The sequence below is a fragment of the Pelodiscus sinensis genome, chromosome 31 (genome assembly GCF_052426305.1).
Source record: "Pelodiscus sinensis isolate ZL-2025 chromosome 31, ASM5242630v1, whole genome shotgun sequence".
NCBI classification, from domain to species: Eukaryota; Metazoa; Chordata; order Testudines; family Trionychidae; genus Pelodiscus; species Pelodiscus sinensis.
This window is the reverse complement of record NC_143082.1, coordinates 4,775,622-4,796,240: the sequence shown is the minus strand read 5'-3', so window position 1 is coordinate 4,796,240 and position 20,619 is coordinate 4,775,622. Positions and strand designations below refer to the sequence as shown.

The window sequence follows — 20,619 nt, the reverse complement described above, 5'->3', positions numbered from 1 at the left end:
TTCCTCTTTCATTTGTTTATTCCTCCATCTTTCTTTCATTCTTTCTTTCTCCATCACGTTTCACATTCATTCCTTTAACCATTTGTTCCTTTATTTGTTCATTCTTCCTCTTTCAGTCTGCGTTAGTTTCCTTCCTTCCATCATCGTTTTTCTTTTGTCTTTCATTCAGTCCCCAGTGGGTTGATTCTTTCATTCCCTGGCTCGTTCGTTCTTCCTCTTTCATTTTATTTGTTTTTCATTCATTGCTTTTTTCTAAATTCTTGTCCTTTTATTCTTTTTCATTCTTTCACATTCTTTCATTCATTTCATTTGCACTTTCTCTTAAGCCAGCTGATTGCATTCAACCCGTTCCAGGAAATTGTTTTTTTCCCAGCTGGCTGTATCAGGTTTCTCCTCTCTCCTGGAATACGCATATTCTCAACAAACTGGAGCATGTGGACACACACACAACTGCTCCCTATTGTCTGGCCTTTGTCAGCGCTGCTCTTGCTCAGACCAGTTCCCGTGCCCCGCTCCTCCTGGTTGTGGTGGTATTTCTAGAGCAGAAGATCCCACCATTATCGCTACTGCCCCTTGTGCGAGGGAAGGACCCTTGCATGGCCTTGTATGCGACTGACCCCCAGGGAAAGAACCCAGGGCCAAACACAAAGGTGGCTCTAGGACTCGCACCATCATCCAGTAACAGGCGTGGACTCTCCACCCACCGGTTTCATGCGTCTTGGACTGAATTCCTATAAGAGGGTTTGGTTTTCTGTCCCCCTTCTCCTAGTCGCAGTCGCTGGCCCAGTACGGGAGGCCGAAGATCGACGGGGAACTAAAGGTCATCAGCGCTGAGAAACGCTCCAAGATGGACAGGTGAGGGCAGAGCTGAGCTGGGTGTCTGAGCAGCCTCCAGCTGCGCCCAGTGCAGGGCTGGTCTTGAGGTTCCTCTAAGCCAGATGTGTGTTCCCCCATCCCCACCCTCATCTGCCCCAGGTTCTGCCTCCTTCCCTCTCCATGTCAGGCGCTGTTCCTTGCAGGTACGCCTTCCTCCTGGACCAAGCCCTGCTCATCTGCAAGAGGAAAGGGGACTCCTACGAGATGCGGGATTTCATCGACCTCCACACGTACCAGATCCGGGATGACTCCTTGGGAGAGAAGGACAATAAGAAGGTAACACTGCAGGGCGGGCGGCCAGCTGGAACCTCTCCCCGCTGCTGACCCCCGGCATGTGCACTCTGCCCATCTCACCCCTCACGAACTGATCCGCTCGTGCACAGAGCCGCTGCCCCCGCCTCCTTGGGAGTGGGCAGCAGACACACACACGGGCTGCCCCATCTGCTGACCCAGGTATTGGCCCCGCTCTAGCTCCTCCCCCCCCCCCCCCCCCGGCTCAACCCTTTTCTGCCCTTGGCTTGGGGCTAATGGAATCTGCCAGCTCTCATTGCCAGAGGGGTGAGGTTCAACAAGGACAAGTGTAGAGTCCTGCCCTTGGGATGGAAGAATCCCAAGAACTGTCACAGGCTGGGGACTGACTGGCTAAGGAGCAGTTCTGCAGAAAAGGACCTGGGGATGACAGTGGATGAGGAGGTGGATATGAGTCAACAGGGCGCCCTCGTAGCCAAGAAGGCTAATGGCATATTAAGTTGCATTAGGAGGAGCATTGCCAGCAGATCTAGAGAAGTGATTATTCCCCTTTATTCGGCTCTGGTGAAGCCACATCTGGAGTATTGTGTCCAGTTCTGGCCCCCCACTACAGAAAGGATGAGGACACATTGAAGAGGGTCCAGCGGAGGGCAACCAAAATGCTGAGGGGGCTGCAGCACATGACCTATGAGGAGAGACTGAGGGTTTGGTTTTGTTTAATCTGCAGAAGAGAAGAGAGAGGGGGGATTTGAGAGCAGCCTTCAACTTCCTGAAGGGAGGTTCCAAAGAGGATGGAGAGAGGCTGTTCTCCATAGTGATGGACGGCAGAACAAGGAGCAATGGGCTCAAGTTACAGTCGGGGAGGTCTAGGTTGGAGATTAGGAAAAACAATTTCCCCAGGAGGGTGGGGAAGCGCTGGGATGGGTTCCCTAGAGCGGTGGTGGAATCTCCATCCCTAGAGGTGTTTAAGTCTCGGCTTGACAAAGTCCTGGCCGGGTTGATTTAGTTGGGTTGGTCCTGCCTTGGGCAGGGGGCTGGACTTGATGACTCCTGAGGTCTCTTCCAGCTCTATGGTTCTATGAGGGAGTCGGCAAATGAATCCCTCTGCTCTAACCGTGGGCACGTCCCTCCCACCAGCCAGGAAGGAGCCCAGGAGGCTGCTACTCGCACCCTCCTCTGACTCCTAGTCAGCGCTGCACCCCCGAAAGCCAGGAGTAGTCCCTGGCAGCCTGACCCCTGTGTTCCTCGCTGCCATTACTGGACTTTGCTCCCCTCTCAAGGCTGGAAATAGAACTCAGGCATCATGGCTCCCCACTGCTTGCTCTAACTACTAGTCCACACTGCCCCTCTCTGCTGCTGGTGGGAGGGATGGTGGGGTCCCATCTCTCTTGGGGTCTCCTCTGATCCACAGTGAATGGGAGGCAGGAGGAAGGACACCACCCATGAGCACTGGTTAAACATCAGTACACTTGTTTTTACAGTGGGCCCACATGTTCCACCTCATCTGTATGTACGGGTCCCAGGGCTACGAGCTCTTCTTCAAGACCCGAGAGCTGAAGAAGAAGTGGATGGAGCAGTTTGAAATGTCCATGTATGTGCCCCTCTCCCACCCTCGCTCCCGCCCCTCCCCACTGAATCTCCCCAGCGTAGCTGTCGAAAATCCGTCCCAGCCTTTCTCTGAAAGATCTCTGACACCTCCTGCCCTTCCCCTCCTCCTCCATCCCTGAGTGGCGGTTGCTTCCCAGATTATTAGTGGCACAATGGCAGTGGTCAGACCCATTGTGCTGGGTACTGCACAGACACAGCGAGAGACAGAGCCTGCCCCAGGTGGGATCAGGGCCCCGTTGGGCCGGGCGCTGCACAGACACAGTGAGAGACAGACCCTGCCCATCTGAGATCAGGGCCCTGTTGGGCCTGGCGCTGCACAGACACTGCGAGAGACAGACCCTGCCCCAGCTGGGATCAGGGCCCCGTTGGGCCGGGCACTGCACAGATACAGCGAGAGACAGACCCTGCCCCAGCTGGGATCAGGGCCCCGTTGGGCCGGGCACTGCACAGATACAGCGAGAGACAGACCCTGCCCCAGCTGGGATCAGGGCCCCGTTGGGCCAGGCGCTGCACAGACACAGCGAGAGACAGACCCTGCCCCAGCTGGGATCAGGGCCCCGTTGGGCCAGGCGCTGCACAGATACAGCGAGAGACAGACCCTGCCCCAGCTGGGATCACGGCCCTGTTGGGATGGGCGCTGCACAGACACAGCGAGAGACAGACCCTGCCCCAGCCGGGATCAGGGCCCCGTTGGGCTGGGCGCTGCACAGACACAGCGAGAGACAGACCCTGCCCCAGCTGGGATCAGGGCCCCGTTGGGCCGGGCGCTGCACAGACACAGCGAGAGACAGACCCTGCCCCAGCTGGGATCAGGGCCCCATTGGGCTGGGTGCTGCACAGACACAGCGAGAGACAGACCCTGCCCCAGCCAGGATCAGGGCCCCGTTGGGCTGGGCGCTGCACAGACACAGCGAGAGACAGACCCTGCCCCAGCCGGGATCAGGGCCCCGTTGGGCCGGGTGCTGCACAGACACACATAGGAGGCGGCTATGCTCTGTAATTTCAGCCCAAGCAGAGATACCTGCTCTAGGCCTGATGGCGCTGTGCACGAGGAAGGGAAGCGTAGCCATGGTGGCGCAAGTGGCAGGATGGACTAGCCGCCCTGAGTACAACTCTGTCTGAACCCGTAGTCCTGTCCTCAGGGCGGCTAGCTACCTCCCGCTCCTCACACCCCCTCGGCTACACTGCTCCTCTTAGTGTGCCATCAGATCTAGGGGGCACAGTGCTCCAGGGTATTACAGTAATACACAGCACCAGCCCTTGCACAAGAGGGAGCTCGCCAGTGACAGATTTCTAGGCACTACCGTAATACTCCTAATAAATAACAATAACAATAAACTGCGTAACTCGGTCTGTCTGTTTCCCCCGGCCCCTGTAGCTCCAATATCTACCCTGAGAACGCCACGTCCAATGGGCACGAGTTCCACATGCATTCCTTCGAGGAGACAGCATCCTGCAAATCGTGCCAGATGCTGCTCAGGTAGGATCCTCGTGCTGCCCGACCGTCTCCTCAGCCTGGCTCATCCCAGGCTTGGGGTTAATGCGCGGGCCAGGGCTAAGCTGGGAGAGGGACACGGGGAGGCGAGGGTTAACGGGACAGGGTGGAGAGGTGGGGGAACAACTTTACCCCAGAGCAGGCCAGCTGATGGGGAGACAAAGGGGGCAACTGCGCCGGGGCAAAGGGATTCAAAATCTCCGCCAGAGCTCTGGGCGATGCACTCTGGGTGGGGCTGAAGGGCTGGTGGAGGGACACTAGCCCCTATCTGCGCCCCTTCTGCCCAAGGCCCCGCCCCTTCTGGGAGCACAGAGCCGACCCCCTCACCTTGCTCAGGATCCGGCAATTCTGTCGACCCCCCTGCCCCAGAGACCCTAACACGCACGTTCTCTCTCTTGGTCCCACGAACAGGGGCACGTTCTACCAGGGCTACCGCTGCAGCCGATGCCGAGCCTCGGCTCACAAGGAGTGTCTGGGCCGGGTGCCCCCCTGCGGGAAGTCGGGCTCAGGTACGTGCCTGCTGCTAGCCCACGTGCAAGTCCGTTCCGCTCCCTGAGCCTGCCTGTGGCCAGCGCCCCAGAAACGATCCTTCCCCACTGGGAAGAGGCCTTATCGGGGGTTGGGGCAAAGGGTTGTGGGAGGCGTCTAGGGAGATTCTCAAACTTCATTGCACTGCAGCCCGCTTCCGAGGACAAAAACTCCTTCAGGAGCCCAGGAGGAGGCACCGCAGCCTGAGCCCACGGCCCCGGGGCGGGGAGTCCAAAGCCAACTCTGGGCCAGGGGCCAAAGCTGAAGCTCAAGGCGTTTAGCCCCAGGCAGGGGGCTTGCAACCTGAGCCCTGCCGCCCAGGGCTGACCCCTGAGGGCTTTGTCTTTCGCCCCGGGACCCAACAAGTCTGTCAGCCCTGGCGACGCCATGCATGGGGGGTCGTGACAGACACAGCTGGGATCAGGGCCCCGTTGGGCCGGTCGCTGCAGACATGTCCTCAGGGCGGTTAGCTCCTCCCCCTCCTCACACCACCTCAGCTAAGCTGCTCTTACTGCTCCATCATCTACTAGGGGACAGTTTGAGAACAGCTCATCTAGGGCATGAGATGCAATGCATTCTGGGATGCCTCTGGGTCAAGCGTTGCAAGGGGTTGTGAGATGAGATTGGGGGGGGTTGCACAAAGGATTCTGGGATGCGGCTGGGGGGGTTGCACAAAGGATTCTGGGAGGCCTCTGAGGAGGGTGTAGGTGCAGTGGCTGAATACAAGAGCAGAGCAAAAGGAGGGGTGCTTTGCAGCTCTCATTAACCCCTTCACTGCTGATGCTGCTCTGTATTCCTATCTGCACTGCAGCCACACTGATGTGCCAGCAGGGTGACCATGGGGCAGCATGTGGCACAGGCGGTGGGTGACCAGTATGTGCAGCCTCCCTGGTACGCACCGGTCACCCACACACAGAAAGGCAATTCTGCTTTGCTTCAGCCTGAGCGCTCTCAGGATGGAGTTCTCACAGCTGGAGTAACCAATCCCCCCCCCCCTTTCTGTTTATTCCAGATTATGGCTCCACAATGAAAAAGGTAACAAGCCAACCAACCCTGAACTGCCTAGCATCTCCTTGGGCGAAAACATTCTCCTGGAGGGGGGGGATCATTAGTTTTATTGCAGTGGGCGCTGGAGGCCCAACTTGTATTGTGCTGGGCTCTGTATGGATAAAAGGCACTTAGTAAGAGACTGGCCTGTCTTTTTTTCTTTGTACAGCACCTAGCACAAGGGGTCCTAAGCCAGGGCTGGGAGTGGAGTCCTAGGCATACCGTAATACACCTAATTAACATGAATAATAATAAAGTAGGAAAGTGGGGAAACTGAGGTCTGGAGAGGGGAGGGGGTTTTGCCAATATCACCCAAATCAGGGTGGAGATTAGAAAGCAGGTCTGTTGGCTCCCACCCCAGTGCTCTATCCACTAGGAAATACTGCCTCTGGAAGCCCTCCAAACTTTTAATTGAGCTTCTCGGCGTCACCTCACTCTTGTTTCACACCACTGACACTGGTGTGAGCTCATTGGTCCCGGTGTAAATGAGTGTGGCTGATTGGATGGGAGAGAGCATATGGGAGATGTAATCTTGCTCAGATTACAAAGAGACAAAGTCCCTTACCAAAGGCTCTTAAGTAAAGTTAGTTGTCATGGGGTAAGAGGGAAGGTCCTTTCATGGACTGATAACTGGTTAAAAGACAGACAACAAAGGGTAGGAATAAATGGTCAGTTTTCAGAGCGGAGAGAGTTAATGAGTGGGGTCCCCCATGGGTCTGTCCTGGGACCAATCCTATTCAACTCATTTATTAATGATCCGGAGAAAGGGGTAAACAGTGAGGTGGCAAAATTTGCAGATGATACCAAACTGCTCAAGAGAGTTAAGACCAAAGCAGACTGTGAAGAGCTTTGAAAGGATTTCACCAAACTAAGTGATTGGGCAACAAAATGGCAAGTGAATTTTAACGTTGATAAATGCAAAGTAATGTACATTGGAAAAAATAATCCCAATTACACATACAATATGATGGGGACTAATTTAGGTATAACCACTCGAGAGATCTTGGAGTCACTGTGGAGAGTTCTCTGAAAACATCCACTCAATGTGGCGGCAGTCAAAAAAGCAAAGAATCTTAGGAATCTTTTAAAAAAGGATAGAGAACAAGACAGAGAATATTTTATTGCCTCTATATAAAACCATGGTACGCCCACATCTTGAATACTATGTACAAATGTGGTCACCTCATCTCAAAAAGATATATTGGCATTGGACAAGATTCAGAAAAGGTCAATAAAAATGATTAGGGGTCTGGAACAGGTCCCAAATGAAGAGATTAAAAAGACGGGGACTTTTCATCTTAGAAAAAAGGAGACTAAGGGGGGATATGCTAGAGGTCTAGAAAATCCTGACTGGTGTGGAAAAAGTAAATAAAGCAAAATTATTTACTTATTCTCATGCCATAGGAACTAGGGGTCTCCAAATGACATTAATAGGTAGGAGGTTTACAACAATCAAAAGGAAGTTTTTCTTCATGTAGCACACAGTCTACCTGTGGAACTCCTTGCCAGGGGATGTTGTGAAGGCCAGAACTTCAACAGGGTTCAAAAAAGAACTAGATATATTCAGGGAGATTAGGTCCATCAATACTTATTAGCCACATTGGGTAGGAATAGTGTCCCTAGCCTAGCCTCTATGAGGGGCTGGAAATGGATGACAGGAGAGGGATTATTTGATGATTCCACGTTCTGTTCACTCCCTGTGAGGTATTTGGCATTGGCCACTGTTGGAAGATAGGATATCGGGCTAGAAGGACCTATGTCTGACCCAGTATGGCCCTTTTTATAGTCTTATGTCCTTATCAGCCATATTGGAAAATAGGGCAACTGAACCACAACTCCCATGAGGCACTGGGACAGTGTATTGACATTTTCCCATTTTCAGGCATTTGGGGGATTGTTTTTTTATTAAAAAAAATTAACATTTTTCCTGCAGAAAGTTGACATCTTTAATGAAAAGTTTTGTTGTCTGGAAAATTGCAGTTTTGGGGGAACAGCCCTAGTCAGAGTCTAAATGGTGGTGCCAAGGGATCCCAGATCCCTGCCCTGTGGCCCATAAGTAATAAGGATGCAGGCGAGCTTTAGAAACATGCAAAGAGAGCAGAGTTACACACTGCAGGTCTAAAGAGGGGGTGCAAAGGAGCTTGGTCCCAGTTTAGGTTATGTCTTGCCTTGCTGAACCCTCCCCGAGTACCATGCTGACCTAAGTCCCTCCTCAAGCCCAACCCTCTGACTCCAGTTCCTCTCTCAACCCTGCACCTCCTGCTGATCTGTAGCAGGGTGTGTGCCTTCTGAACAGCAGACCAGTCCCATACAGCCTCCTTAATCTGAGCCAGGCTCCTTGTCTTCCCATTGCAGAATAAATCCAACCGACACACTCAGGAGAGAAAGAAGAACAGTCTTGGTAAGTGATGTGGCAGGCACCCATCCCCATGCTTCTGGGCAGCAAGGCGGTCAGGAAGGAATTTCCTTTCTTGTACTCAGCACTCCTAACTAAGCCAGGTGTGATGGAGACCCCCTACTGGTGATACCAAGTATTGCACCCTGGAAGGAGCCAAAGGTCTGCTCTGGGACCTATGTCTCAATGAACTCCCTGTAAGTTCTGCTAGGGCTGCTGTACTCTGGGGGACTGGAATACTATAGCCCCATCCAGAGCAGTGGTGCATTGTGGGAGATGTAGTCCAGTCAAGTAGCCTGGCCCAGAGAGGAGAACATGTGGTAACTGAGCTACCATTCCCACTGGCTGCACACTGGACCGGGTGGATCCCTGATCTGTACAGGCAGTCCCCGGGTTACATGGATCCGACTTACATTGGATCCCTACTTACAAATGGGGTGAGGCAACCCCGCACTAGCTGCTTCACCCCAGCAGACCAGGGAGACGTGAAGCTAGCGCCCCCCCCCAGCAGACCAGGGAGACGCAGAGCGGCTTTTCTCAGCAGACACCTCAGCTTGAGAATAAAGGACTGAGGGAAGTGAGGTGTGGGAGAATAAAACTGAGCTCTGGAGAAATGTTTGGCTAGAGTTTCCCCTACAATATGTACCAGTTCCGACTTACATACAAATTCAACTTAAGAACAAACCTACAGTCCCTATCTTGTATGTAACCCAGGGACTGCCTGTACTGGGATCCTGACTTCCATCCTTGGAACACCTGTAGGAAAGCCCCACTGGCTCATGGGAGCTCTGGGTTGACGAGTTCCGAGGACAATAACCCCTTAAGATACCACTCTGCATGTGGAATCTGTCCTGGAGGGGCAAAGGGGCCCTGCCCTGGGATTGTCCCTTCATCCCCTTCTCCCATAGATCATGGGCAGGATCCACTGCTGCCCCACAGGTAACAAGTGACAGTCCACGTAGCAGGTGGGAGGAGCACTGGGCACAGATGCTTCCACGTGGCAGATGTTGGCTGCAGGGAGGTCCACGGGGTTTCCCTGTGACCAGCTCCTCACCAATGTTCTTCTCTCCTTAGGGCTGCCCAAGATGGAGGTCTGCCTAGAGTATTATGGGCTGCCCCCGCCACCCGTGGCATTTGGCCCGTCGCTGCGACTCAGCATGGGGGACATCGTGGAGCTGACCAAAGCCGACGTGGAGCAGTGCTGGTGGGAGGTAGGGATCTCCGCAGCCGTCCACCCAATGCTCCATGTGCCCTTATGGAGACACACTGACGGCATGTCAGCTCCTGCATGTTCGCTCCCTCTGATTCCAACTTGTGGAGGGCACCATGTTGCAGATCAGCGTCGGGTCACGTTTAGATTCGGTTTGACCTCCCGATCCCGTCTGCTCCTGGTGCGACTCCACTTGCGGTCCTCACTCATAGTCTGCAAACTGCCGGACTAGAGGAGCTGCATGTGAATTTGGTCAGCGGGGACTTGAAGCCAAAGCAGCACATCTCGTTGCGAGGGCTGGCCCACCCACAGGGTCCTGGTCTCACTGCTGTTCTATTCACGGCAGGCAAACCGAGGAACTAGCCAAATACTGAATACTCTTGCTGGAAGGCTGCAATGTCCACTAGTCCACTAGTCGACTGGTCCTTAACTTCCCTACTGGGGATTGGCTGGGCACTCCAGCTGATCCCGGGCTCCTAATTTGGTACCCCTTTGCAGCTCCAGGGTGGCGTTTCTAAGGGACAGTGCTGCATGGAGCCTGGGCTCAGCTGGAGTGCCCAGCTGATCCCAGGCTTCTAATGCACTGCCCATTGGAAGTGCTGCCCTGCGCTTCAAAGGGGCAGTGCTGCATGGAGCCCTGGGTCAGCTGGGGATTCTAGCTGATCCCAGGCTCCATGTAGTGCTGCCCCATTGAAACGCTGCAGCGGCGTTTCAAAGGGGAGGCGCACATGATTAATCGTGAAATTAATTGAGATTAAATTTTTTAATTGCTTGACAGCTCTAATATTTTGGTTGGGGGATGTAGCCTCAGTGCCCTGTGGGAGTCATAGTTCAGGTGCCTCGTGCTCCCATTTCCCTTCCATAGGCCAGGCTTCCTGCTCAAACTACATCTCCCATGATACATCACTCTCTGCCCTCAGAGGGTTGCATCATGGGAGGCCTCAGCTATGCTGCATGCTGGGAGAAGTAGTCTGGCTGGGGAACCCAGCCCATAGGAAATGGGGACATGAGAAAACCAAACTACAACTCCCTAGAAACACCCCAGCTTGATAGCCAAAATGAAATATCTCTCCTCTCAGCACAAACCTCCAACCTACCCATCGTCCCTCTGCATACCCTCGGCCTGTGCGCTGATAGCACTTAATGATAGCTCTGACGTGCACTGACTTCTGCTTTGCAGGGCAGAAACACATCCACGAACGAGATTGGCTGGTTCCCACGCGAAAGAGTCAAACCGTATGTGTGTGTGAGTAGCAACCCCTTTCACATTTGCTTGACTAGGTAGTAAACGCTGGATGTTTTTGTAGGGTCTCTGAATTCCGTAGACTTGTTTGAGTGGGATATATCTGCTTTGGGGACAAAAGGAAGATGTCTGGCATGCTAAGCAGCAGAAGAAAGGGTGGGCTTTGTGGGTGAGATGCTAGAATAAGTCTCAGAAGATTTGAATGATATTTTAGCTCTGCCACAGACTGCCTGTGTGCGACCTTGGGCAAGTCACTTTATCTCCTTGTATCACAGCTCCCCTTTTTGAGTATAATAATTCTGTCTTTCCTTGCATGCTGTCTGTGGCAGGGACTGTCTTTCAGTATGTGTCTGTGCAGGTCCCAGGGCACTGGGGCTCTGTTCTTAGTCAGAGTCTGTCCAGTGCCTGGCACTTTGAGATTCTGATCTTGTTTGGAGTGTGAGCAGACCTGATGCAATGGGGCCCCATTCTTTGTAGATAAATAATTTTTTAATTAATTATTTGTGATGTGATACTGGCATCAAAATAAAACTCCAGAATCACAGAGCACTGACCGCGAGGCTCATTTCAGCCAGATCTCCTGGGCTGGACTTAACTCTTTCTTTGTTGTTTTATTGACTGCAAAAAAATAAAACTTCTTTCTTTCCCTCCCCAGACTCCTCCCCCAGATTTTTCTGTTTATCGTTGGTAAGTAAAATTATAGAGATGAAACATTTCTGCAGCTACTTAATTTATTGCTGGTTAATCTGAAATCCTGCCTTGTGTGCGTGATGCTCTATGAAATCACAGACTGTCTTAAACTAAAGGAAAAGAGCTGCAGATACACATTGGCATGCATCCACATAGCTTGAGTTCCAGCTTTGCCTCCATGATTTACCAGGAGACTGCATCCCTTGCTGGTATGGCATACAGCCTACTGCAACATCAGGCAGCTGACTTCAAGTAGTAACTTCTGTGTGGATGTCTCTGCTTGCAGGTATGCGGGACCTATGGAGAGAGCAGAGGCAGAGCAAATCCTCATGAACCGTTCAGATGGCACTTTCCTGGTGCGGCAGAGGGTCAAGGATGCAGCTGAATTTGCCATCAGTATCAAGTAATCCTAACCTTAGTAAAAGCTTCTAAAGAGCAATATCTTTGAATGCATGAATATCTTGCCAGTCAAGGAGAACTCTTTTGGGCCCCTTCCATGTAATGCAAAACAAGGGGTGCTTAACAAAATTAAATGCCCACCTGGTGTAAAAGTAAATATTTTATATGCCACAGGTAGTTCACCTGTGGGACTCCCTGCCTCATGATCTTATGAAGATAAATTGCTTAGTACATTAGATAGGGTTAGATATTTAAGAATAGCATCTCCAATGGCACCAGTTAGGGGAGCAGGGAAAAGTATCTCATGCTGTACGGTGCGCAATCATCTTCCACCTAGAAGGACTTGCCTTTTGAGACAGGCTACAGAGCCAGAATGTTCCACTAGGCAGAATCCTATAGTCCTAGGGCCAGAGCCCCAGCTGGCATAAATCAGGGTTACTCCAGATTTCCATGTTGACGCTTCCTGAAAGAGAGAGCACAGTGTGTGTACAAGCTGCATCTTCTGTAACAAGCTGCATCTCCCCTCCCTACACAAAGCCCAGCTTGTCACCGACAGCTAGAAACGTAAAGGTGCAACACACTGGAAAATCACAGGTGTTGAGAGCATTAGGAAACCAGTGTCTGTGCCCCCAGGTTTAACGTAGAAATCAAACACATCAAGATCCTGACGTCAGAGAGCCTGTACCGCATCACGGAGAAGAAGGCATTCAAAGGACTCATAGTAAGGATTGCGCCAATCTCTCACCCACTGATTCAACTTCAGCTTCACTGGAAGATCTCCTGCCGCTCCCCTTTAGCGTGACACTGGTCACTTAGACCGCAGCAAGGCAGTGTGGTGTAGTGGCTAGAGCAGGAGGGACTGGGAGCCAGGACTCCTGGGTTCCATTTCTGGTTGGAGGGGCGGTGGAGCTGGGGGAGAGGGGTCTGGTAGTTACTGTCTCTGGGGTTCAAATGAAGACACAGGGGTGAGATGTAGGAACCTCAGCCCCCTTCTCCACACTGGGCAACACCCCCTCCACGCCGGGGCGGGTTTCCCATCCATCTTCACTCCAGGACAGAAGAGCTCCACACCCTCAGGGCCTCTCTGTCCTTCCTGCCTAGGAGCTGGTGGAGTTTTACCAGCAGAACTCCCTGAAAGACTGCTTCAAAACCCTCGACACCACGCTGCAGCTCCCCTTCAAGGACCCCGAGCAGAGGACCAACGCCAGACCTCTTGGTAGGGTGCTCAGGGGGTCTGTTTTGATGGGGGCGGGGAGACCTCGAGAGCCCCCTGGCACTGCAGGATCTCAGCGCCTGGGGGTTTGGAATGACTGAGCATGTGCAACATGGACTTTCCCACTCATATTTTTCTTGAGGGACGGTGGCTTTTCAACCCCAAGATTGGCCCCTGTTCTAGTTTTTGTCAAATGTGCTTAGTTCAGTGTTGGGGGATACCCCAAAATTGGGGTTTTCAACAAAAATGGGAAAATTTAGACAAATCCAGGAAAACTCTTATGAGGCCACTTCTCCTTTCCCAGCTGGAATCGTTCATCCGGGCCAGATGTGCCCATAAAGGGTGGGCAGGGCTGCAGTCAGGCTGGAGGAGCCTTTTAAAACCCAGCACCCCAGTATGACCTCTGCTCCGTGCCGGATCTGGCAAAGGCTCCACTGGAAAGAAGGGGGGGGGGGATATTCTGGGCTGCATCTTTGGTGCCAATGGGAGGTGTTGCCGTATGGGGGAGCATGCGGCCGTGGCCTCCAGCTGCGGTTCCCTCCACCCTGGTCCCAGCTGGTGTGTGGATTCCACCCTGGTAGCCACAGGCAGTTAACCCTTTGTGTCCCAAGCCCATGGGATGCCAGGTGGGGAGAGCCAATCCTTCACCTTGCGGTCACTGTCTCCCACCATGTGGAGGGTGACGAGCACTTCCGGGGGCCACTCAGCTTCCAGGATCCCAGCAGGGGGTGGATGTTCATTGGAGGGTGTCCAGTCCCAGCCCAGCTGTGCTTAGTGTGGGCCTTTCCCCTCGCAGCAGGAGGGCTGAAGTACTTCGGGTCGGCGAAGGCGCGCTACGATTTCTGCGCACGGGACCGGACAGAGCTGACGCTGAAGGAAGGCGACATCATAAAGATCCTGAGCAAGAAGGGGCAGCAGGGCTGGTGGAAAGGGGAGATCTATGGCCGGGTGAGTGCACCGCCGAGTGGGGGTTGGGACCGGGGGGGGGTTTCTCAGCCCCCATGTGCTCCAGAGCAGGCTCACAGGACTTGTCCACAAGGGGCCATTATTACACCCATACACACACAACCCGCACATACATCCAGAAGGGGTCAGCGTTCTCCACACCTCTACACACACACAACATACACAACCCACTCTCTGTACACACTGGTTCAGATGAGCAACTCCAATGAATTCCATCCAGCAGGGGGCAGAGTTCCTGCTTGCCCACACACACACTTGTGAGCAGGTGTGATCATATCCTACCAGCAGGGGGCAGCACTCTCTCACCCCTCCACTCTCCACAGATGCACACACAAAGATGTGTGTACACACAATCCCTGCACACGTACACACATATTACTCTTGCATGTGCACACAGGTATGTACAATCTCCACACACATGCATGTGGACAAGCACAATCCTCACACATGCTCACGTGTTCTAATGAACACCTAATGGAACTGTAGATTGCCAAGAAAGTCATGACCAAGTGGTGACTTTGTTGTGGCACGATGGTGGATGAGTCAGCTTATGGAACTAACTTTTTTAGATCCAGACATCCAAGGTTCAATCCCTGTTGCCCACACCTCATGCTATTGGCCCCTGTGCTGCATGGCACGACCAGCTGATCTCCCCTACAGTACTGGGGATAGCGCACAGAACTTCCTGCTGCCAAAACAAGTTGTGTCATGGGAGACTCCTCTTTAGCTCTTAACGGTACAGGGCTAATGACACACAGGAAAGGAGCACCAATCTCGTGCAGAAGAGGGCAGCAATGCATATATGAGATGTGAGCCATCTTCCAGGACCAGTTTTGTGATAACAGTTCCACATCTTACTTGATTTTCCCCTCCTAGGTTGGCTGGTTCCCAGCGAATTACGTGGAGGAAGATTACTCGGAATATTGCTGAGGGCTGGCGCCTTGTGTAATTCCCCATCCTGAGATTGTGACTCTGCTTGGCGCACACACCGAGAGCTCACACAGACACGTCTGAGGCCCACAAGGGGGCTCTGTAGCAAGAAGAGCGGTTGTGTTTGCACCCAGTGACAAGTGCAGCAAAGCGGTTTGCCCCTCTGGACTATTAATTTATAAACTCTCAGATCCCTCTTCTCTTTCCCTGCTCTCCCCCATGTAAAGGAAGTTTTGTGTTATATAAATTGTATGGGTGGATGGGTTGAGGATGGATTAACACACACCCAAAAGACCTTTTCTTTCCAGTCCATGGCATGATCCGACTGCCCCATCTGGCACAGGACTTGGGGCCCCAGAGGGCTGCTGGGTTGCAACCATGTGACTGGGTAGAGCCTCCCTTGCATTAACCACTAGGCATGACTCCCCTCCCTGAGCTGGGAAGAGAACCCAGGAGTCCTGACCCGCATTCTCCCACCATGTTTAACTCACCCTCTTTTTGCAGGGACCCCCCTTTGAAAATATTTCAAAGCGCGGCGACCCCCCCCCCAAAAAAAAGTGACCATCCCTCATGCCACCCTTTTTTCTGTGCTGCTGCTGGACGCAGTGCTGCTTTCAGAGCTGGGTGCCTGGCTAGCAGCTGATGCTCTCCGGCTGTGTCAGACCCGCACACGGCAAACAGCCAGAGCCCTGGCGTGTGTGGGGGGGTGGCAGCCGTCGAACTCCCCCAATAACCTTGTGAGCCCCAGTTTGAGAACCCCTGCAACAGCAAGACCCCGCTCCCCTCCCAGATGAGGGAAGAGAACCCAGGAGTCCTGACTCCTCCTCCCCCCCAGAGCTGGGCGCAGAACTCGATGACGATGAAAAGGAGGCAGCAGAACATCTGTGGTCGTACATTCCCCTCTCGTTTGCCTGCTGCTCTCTTTGCTCCTCCATTTCATGGCCCTGTGCTGCCTGTGCCCAGGCCTCGCAGGGCTGCCTCCCTTCTCTGCAGAGCATTTCCCTCTGCCAGGGGACAGCCTAGGGACGTGCAGACGCTGTTTGTCCTGTCAGCTCCCAGCCAGGCCAGGCCCGATGCTCCGTTAGCAGACAAAGGCGCTACCCCTAGATGGCGCCGTCACCTCCAAATGGGGGGGGGGAGGGGATAACAGGGATCTCCCTTGTAGCTCTCAAAGTGCTTCACGGAGGGAAAACAGTATTGGGTGGCCACCTTTCTAACGGCCCCTGCGGACCCCACCCCTGTTCTGCCTCTCCCCCTCCAAGGCTCTGCCCCTGTCTCCCCCCGCCCCCCCCGCCGTTATCCTCCCATCAATAAAAAACCAGATATCAGGGCTTGTCAAAGGGCACCCGGTCACACAAACCTAACCCTGGATTGTCCAGGTGAAAACCAGACAGCTGGCAACCCTCCATCAATAGCATTAGCCCAGTTCTACATGTAGTGCCAACAGACCCTAGTCATCAGCCGGAGGGATTGAACCTGCAACCTTAGAAACTAAAGCCACGTGCCTCTGCCATATTAGCTAAAAGCTGAGTGGCTCTTAGCTAAGGCTGCAGCGCAGACATCCCTCGCCCTTCTCAGAGCCTCTGGGTTACATTCAGAAGGGGAAACTGAGGCACGGCATGGCGCAGCAACTCGCCCCACATCGCCCAGCAGCAGAGCCAGGCACAGAGGTCAAGTTGTGGACGTTCCAGGCTTGCACAGGGCCCACTAGCCCGACAAACGCACAACACAGGGAAATGCAGCCCATGCCCAGGAGCAGAGGGAAAAGGGAGCTGGAAGCAGACCCAGAATGCAGTGCAGCAGTTTGCTGATTTGATGGTGAATTAAACCCTTGCTCAGCATTTCCCCAGGTCTGGTGTTTGTGCAAAATTCTGAGAAGCCCAAAGGAACCGGAAGCGCTGGGCATGATGTTTCCTGCAGGGGTTCCAGGCAGCCTCTGTGGTCTCTGGGGCGGAACGCTGGACTTCCAGTGAAGGAAATCCAGGTTCTGCTTCTCTGCTGCTCAATGACCCTGGACAAGTCCCAGCAGCCCCCAGACCTCAATTTTTCCCATCTGTAAAATGGGGTGAGCAATAGGGTTGCCAGATACTTTCACAAACAATCCCGAATATGGCAGGAAAAAAAATTGGCTGAGCAAAAAAAACCCCAAAAAACCCGGGGAGCTGCGACTTTAAATATCCCCGTTCTCCTCACTCCCCCCTGCCCTCTCCAGACACGGCAGGGGAAGAATGTCCCCACCGGCCTTCCATCCGAGAGAAACAGAAAATAACGGACATGTTACATATCCGGTATTTTCTGGGTTTTTTACCGGACAGAGGCCAGAAATAATGAACTGTCCGGGCGAAAACCAGACACCTGGCACCCTAGTGAGCAATGCTCGTTGTCGTGTGAATGTGTTGCAAGTGCTAAATAGCACGGAGCTGTACAAACACCTGGGCTGTGCCTAAACTGGCCATTTTTTTCCCGGAAAATCAGCCGCTTTTCCAGAAAAACTTGCCAGCTGTCTACACTGGCTGCTTGAATTTCCGCAAAAGCACTGACTTCCTACTGTAAGAAATCAATGCTTTTTGCGGCAATACTATGCTGCTCCCGTTCGGGCAAAAGTCCCTTTTGCACAAAACTTTTGTGTAAAAGGGCCGGTGTAGACAGCTGAGATTTGTTTTCCACAAAAAAGCCCCAATCGCAAAAATGGCGATCGGGGCTTTTTTGCGCAAAAGCGCGTCTAGATTGGCCAGGGACGCTTTTCTGCAAAAAGTGCTTTTGCTGAAAAGCATCCGTGCCAATCTAGACGCTCTGTTCCAAAAATGCTTTTAACGGAAAACTTTTCCCTTAAAAGCATTTTCGGAAAATCATGCCAGTGTAGACGTAGCCCTACTGAGACACGGCCTGAACCCAACAGGCTCCCAGACTGGCCCAGAATGAAAGGGGAGAAATAAGATACAGCGAGGGGTGGGGACTGAGCCAAAGTCAGTGCTGACCAGAAGAGAATCCGGGTCTGCAGCATCTAACCCTGTAGCCATTGGTCCTCCCAGCCTGTGAATCAAAGCAGTTGGCTATTTGAGAGGTGGGGCTGCCACTGGACGCTGCAGGGGCTGGCCAGGCACCCACCCCCCTCTCCTCCCAGTTGCACCTTTTGGGCTTTGCACAGCAAAAGTACCACAATGCGTGACGCCCAGCTCCGCACCACCTGCTACTCTGGCTGCATCCGAAGTAGAGCGCAGTGAGCAGCAAGCGAGGACTCCCCGTGATTTAAAGGGATACTGTGCTGTGCCTGGATACTGCCGGCCACCCACCCCCACCCCAGAGCCCTCTGCCCTGGGTGGAACATCCTAAGCCGATGTCTCTGCTGATGCTTCGTTCTGAGTTTCCCCTCCTCAGCCTGAAACAAAATGCTTAAAAACGCCCCCTCCCCCACCATGCCAGAAAGGTCGCTCCCCTTCTTGCCTCTCTCAGAACTTCCTGCTCCCAGGCCACCCCCCTCAGAGGTTGGCATCGCTGTGCCAGGCACAGGGCAGCTCTGAGGTGGGCTGGCCCGGGGGCAGCAGGAATTAGTGCTCTCAAGCATGGAGCCCTCCTAGGGTGCATGTGGCACTTTCTATTTCAAAGCAAGTCAGGGCCCACTAGTCCCCATTTTACAGATGGGGAAACTGAGTCACAGAGTGGCACAGACCTGCCGAAGGTCACGCAGCAGTGCCAGGAATACAGCCCAAGTGTCTGCAGGCTGGAGGCCGTGGCTGAGCCCTGAGCCCATCCTGCCCCTTGTGCAAGCTGCTTCCGTTCCACGTCTCGGCCCGTGACCCAGGGGAAATGCTGCGCCTGTGACCAACTCAGCACATTTCTTAAGTGGGACGCTCCCTGTGTTGTCAACTTCCCCAGTCACATGGGTGCGGGGAAGCTTCTTGCTCTAGCTCTGCTGATCTCTTGGTCCCCTCCTGGCCTGATCCTGGCTCTGCACACGGTCTTTACAGAATTGGTTCCCCCTTCCCCAGCAGAGAAAAACCAGGGCCGGACCTGCCTTCCAGGACTGAACCCAATTGCAATGGCCATTTTCTTGGCTGTGCCTGCACCTCCAGGGACTGCTCCCCATCCTGTCACCTGCCTCACAGCTTCCTGCCTGCTCAGCCCCCGGTCTGGCTCTCCGGGGCCGGTAGCGCTCACATCTCGCAGCTGTCGCCCTCCAGACTAGCCAGGCCATACGCAGCTGGGCACAGAATGCAGCGATCTGTGGAGTCTGCTCTTAGCAACGTGTCCTCAGAGTGAAGCCCGATGAGGGTGGAAAACGTCCCGGCGGAACCACAGGCTCCCGAGCTACAATGCCATCCAGCCGCCCCTCCCCTGGAATCCACACCCTGTACACCAGGCTTTGCTGCACCAGGCCCTCCCCCGTACATTTCTGTCCCCCGTTTCCCTTAGCTCTGGCTGCATCCACAGAGCCTTCTCTTTGCTCAGGCAAGACAACACCCCAACCATGCTGTTATATTGGTGCCTCGCAGCCAAAGACATCAGAACACTGTTCTCAGTTAGTATTGCCCCATTTCACAGCGGGGGAAACTGAGGCACAGAGTAGTGGCGACTTGCCCCACGCAGCAAGCTAGTGGCTGAGATGAGACTACCAAGTAAACCACTTGAGTCCCAATCTCATCGTGAGATCTCTCGATCATGCTCTCGGCGTTAGGAACACACCCCAAGAGACCCACTCGGATAACTAGAGTATATTCCCACAGCGGGGCTTCTGGGCTCCTTTCCCTGAGTCCCAACCATGTGCTCTCCCCACTAGGTACTACTCCCCTCCTAAAACTGGGAAGAGATGCCAGGCAGGGCCAGAGGGAGGTGTGTGCAGTCAGTTCCCCCCGCACATGGCCCCGGACTTTATTATTGGTCCCTCCTGCCCAGGTGGTGTGTTCTACCTGAGGCATCTCCCGACGCTGCAGGCTGTGCATGGTGGATGCAGCCACCTCGCCCAGTGGAGGCACCAGCCTGCAGGAGAAGAGGAGGAGGCTACTGCTGGTGCCAGTATCTGAGGGTACCCTAGGTGGCCTGTCCCCTGCCCTCCTGGGGAAGCAGCCAGCGGAACCAGAGCCCCGGGCCAGGGGGCCAGGGCCACAGCGCCCTATTCACACACCGTACACAAATTATCACACCACCCTGTCCCCAGCCTCCCTCCCTGCCTTGGACTAGAATCCAAGGAAGAACTGAACGGGACAGCTCCCTCGGAACGGAAGCGTTTGGACTCTGCTGCACTTTTGTCTTGGGCCAGGGAAGAAGGAAGTTCCGACAAGGTCTCGTTTTTAACGTGCTCGGAGCCAGACGGTGCGAGTTTTCTTTTCCAAATGGACTCGCCTTCTGACGTTTGCGTTGATGTGACAGGCTGCGGTGTCATGCCAGGTCACATTTTCAAAGGCTCAAGGGAGATGAAAAGCCCGTACTGAAAGGCAACATTTCGCTCAACACCAAAACCGTTTTTTTTCCCCTCTGACTTTTTTTTTCACAGAGAATTTTGGAAGTGTAATTCCTCAGTGGAATGAAAACAAATGTTGAAGTCATGAAGTCCTCCATCAAATGGAAGTTTCTTTCTTGAGACTGAATATTGATGCCTGTTATCTAACCACTGAGTGGTGCTGCCTTAGGAAGAGAACCCAGGTGTTCCAATTCTCCTTTCCTGCTCTACCTATTAGATCACTCTCTCCTACCCCCCCAGCTAGGAAGAGACCCAGGCATCCTGTTTCCTAGACCCATGCAAAGGCCAACCCCCTACCCACCTTCCCCACCC

At 53.6% G+C, this 20,619-nt stretch overlaps 1 protein-coding gene across 3 annotated transcripts in view; it reads left to right on the top strand.

Moving 5' to 3' along the window:
• The window catches only part of VAV1 (vav guanine nucleotide exchange factor 1), a 61,998-nt gene extending 46,855 nt beyond the window's left edge, over nucleotides 1-15,143 (top strand). For 2 of the 3 annotated variants that reach the window (XM_075902292.2, XM_075902290.2), the window contains exons 13-27: nucleotides 770-855; nucleotides 1,020-1,152; nucleotides 2,607-2,716; nucleotides 4,112-4,213; nucleotides 4,640-4,737; nucleotides 5,769-5,791; nucleotides 8,159-8,204; nucleotides 9,273-9,409; nucleotides 10,589-10,654; nucleotides 11,307-11,338; nucleotides 11,628-11,744; nucleotides 12,374-12,461; nucleotides 12,842-12,956; nucleotides 13,750-13,901; nucleotides 14,796-15,143. In XM_075902292.2, the coding sequence (XP_075758407.2) occupies nucleotides 770-855; nucleotides 1,020-1,152; nucleotides 2,607-2,716; nucleotides 4,112-4,213; nucleotides 4,640-4,737; nucleotides 5,769-5,791; nucleotides 8,159-8,204; nucleotides 9,273-9,409; nucleotides 10,589-10,654; nucleotides 11,307-11,338; nucleotides 11,628-11,744; nucleotides 12,374-12,461; nucleotides 12,842-12,956; nucleotides 13,750-13,901; nucleotides 14,796-14,849 (1,359 nt within the window). In that variant the 3' untranslated portion in view covers nucleotides 14,850-15,143. The remainder of the gene's footprint in view (nucleotides 1-769; nucleotides 856-1,019; nucleotides 1,153-2,606; nucleotides 2,717-4,111; nucleotides 4,214-4,639; nucleotides 4,738-5,768; nucleotides 5,792-8,158; nucleotides 8,205-9,272; nucleotides 9,410-10,588; nucleotides 10,655-11,306; nucleotides 11,339-11,627; nucleotides 11,745-12,373; nucleotides 12,462-12,841; nucleotides 12,957-13,749; nucleotides 13,902-14,795) is intronic. The other variant, XM_075902291.2, reaches the window with a different exon arrangement.
• The last annotated feature ends 5,476 nt before the right edge of the window (nucleotides 15,144-20,619 follow it).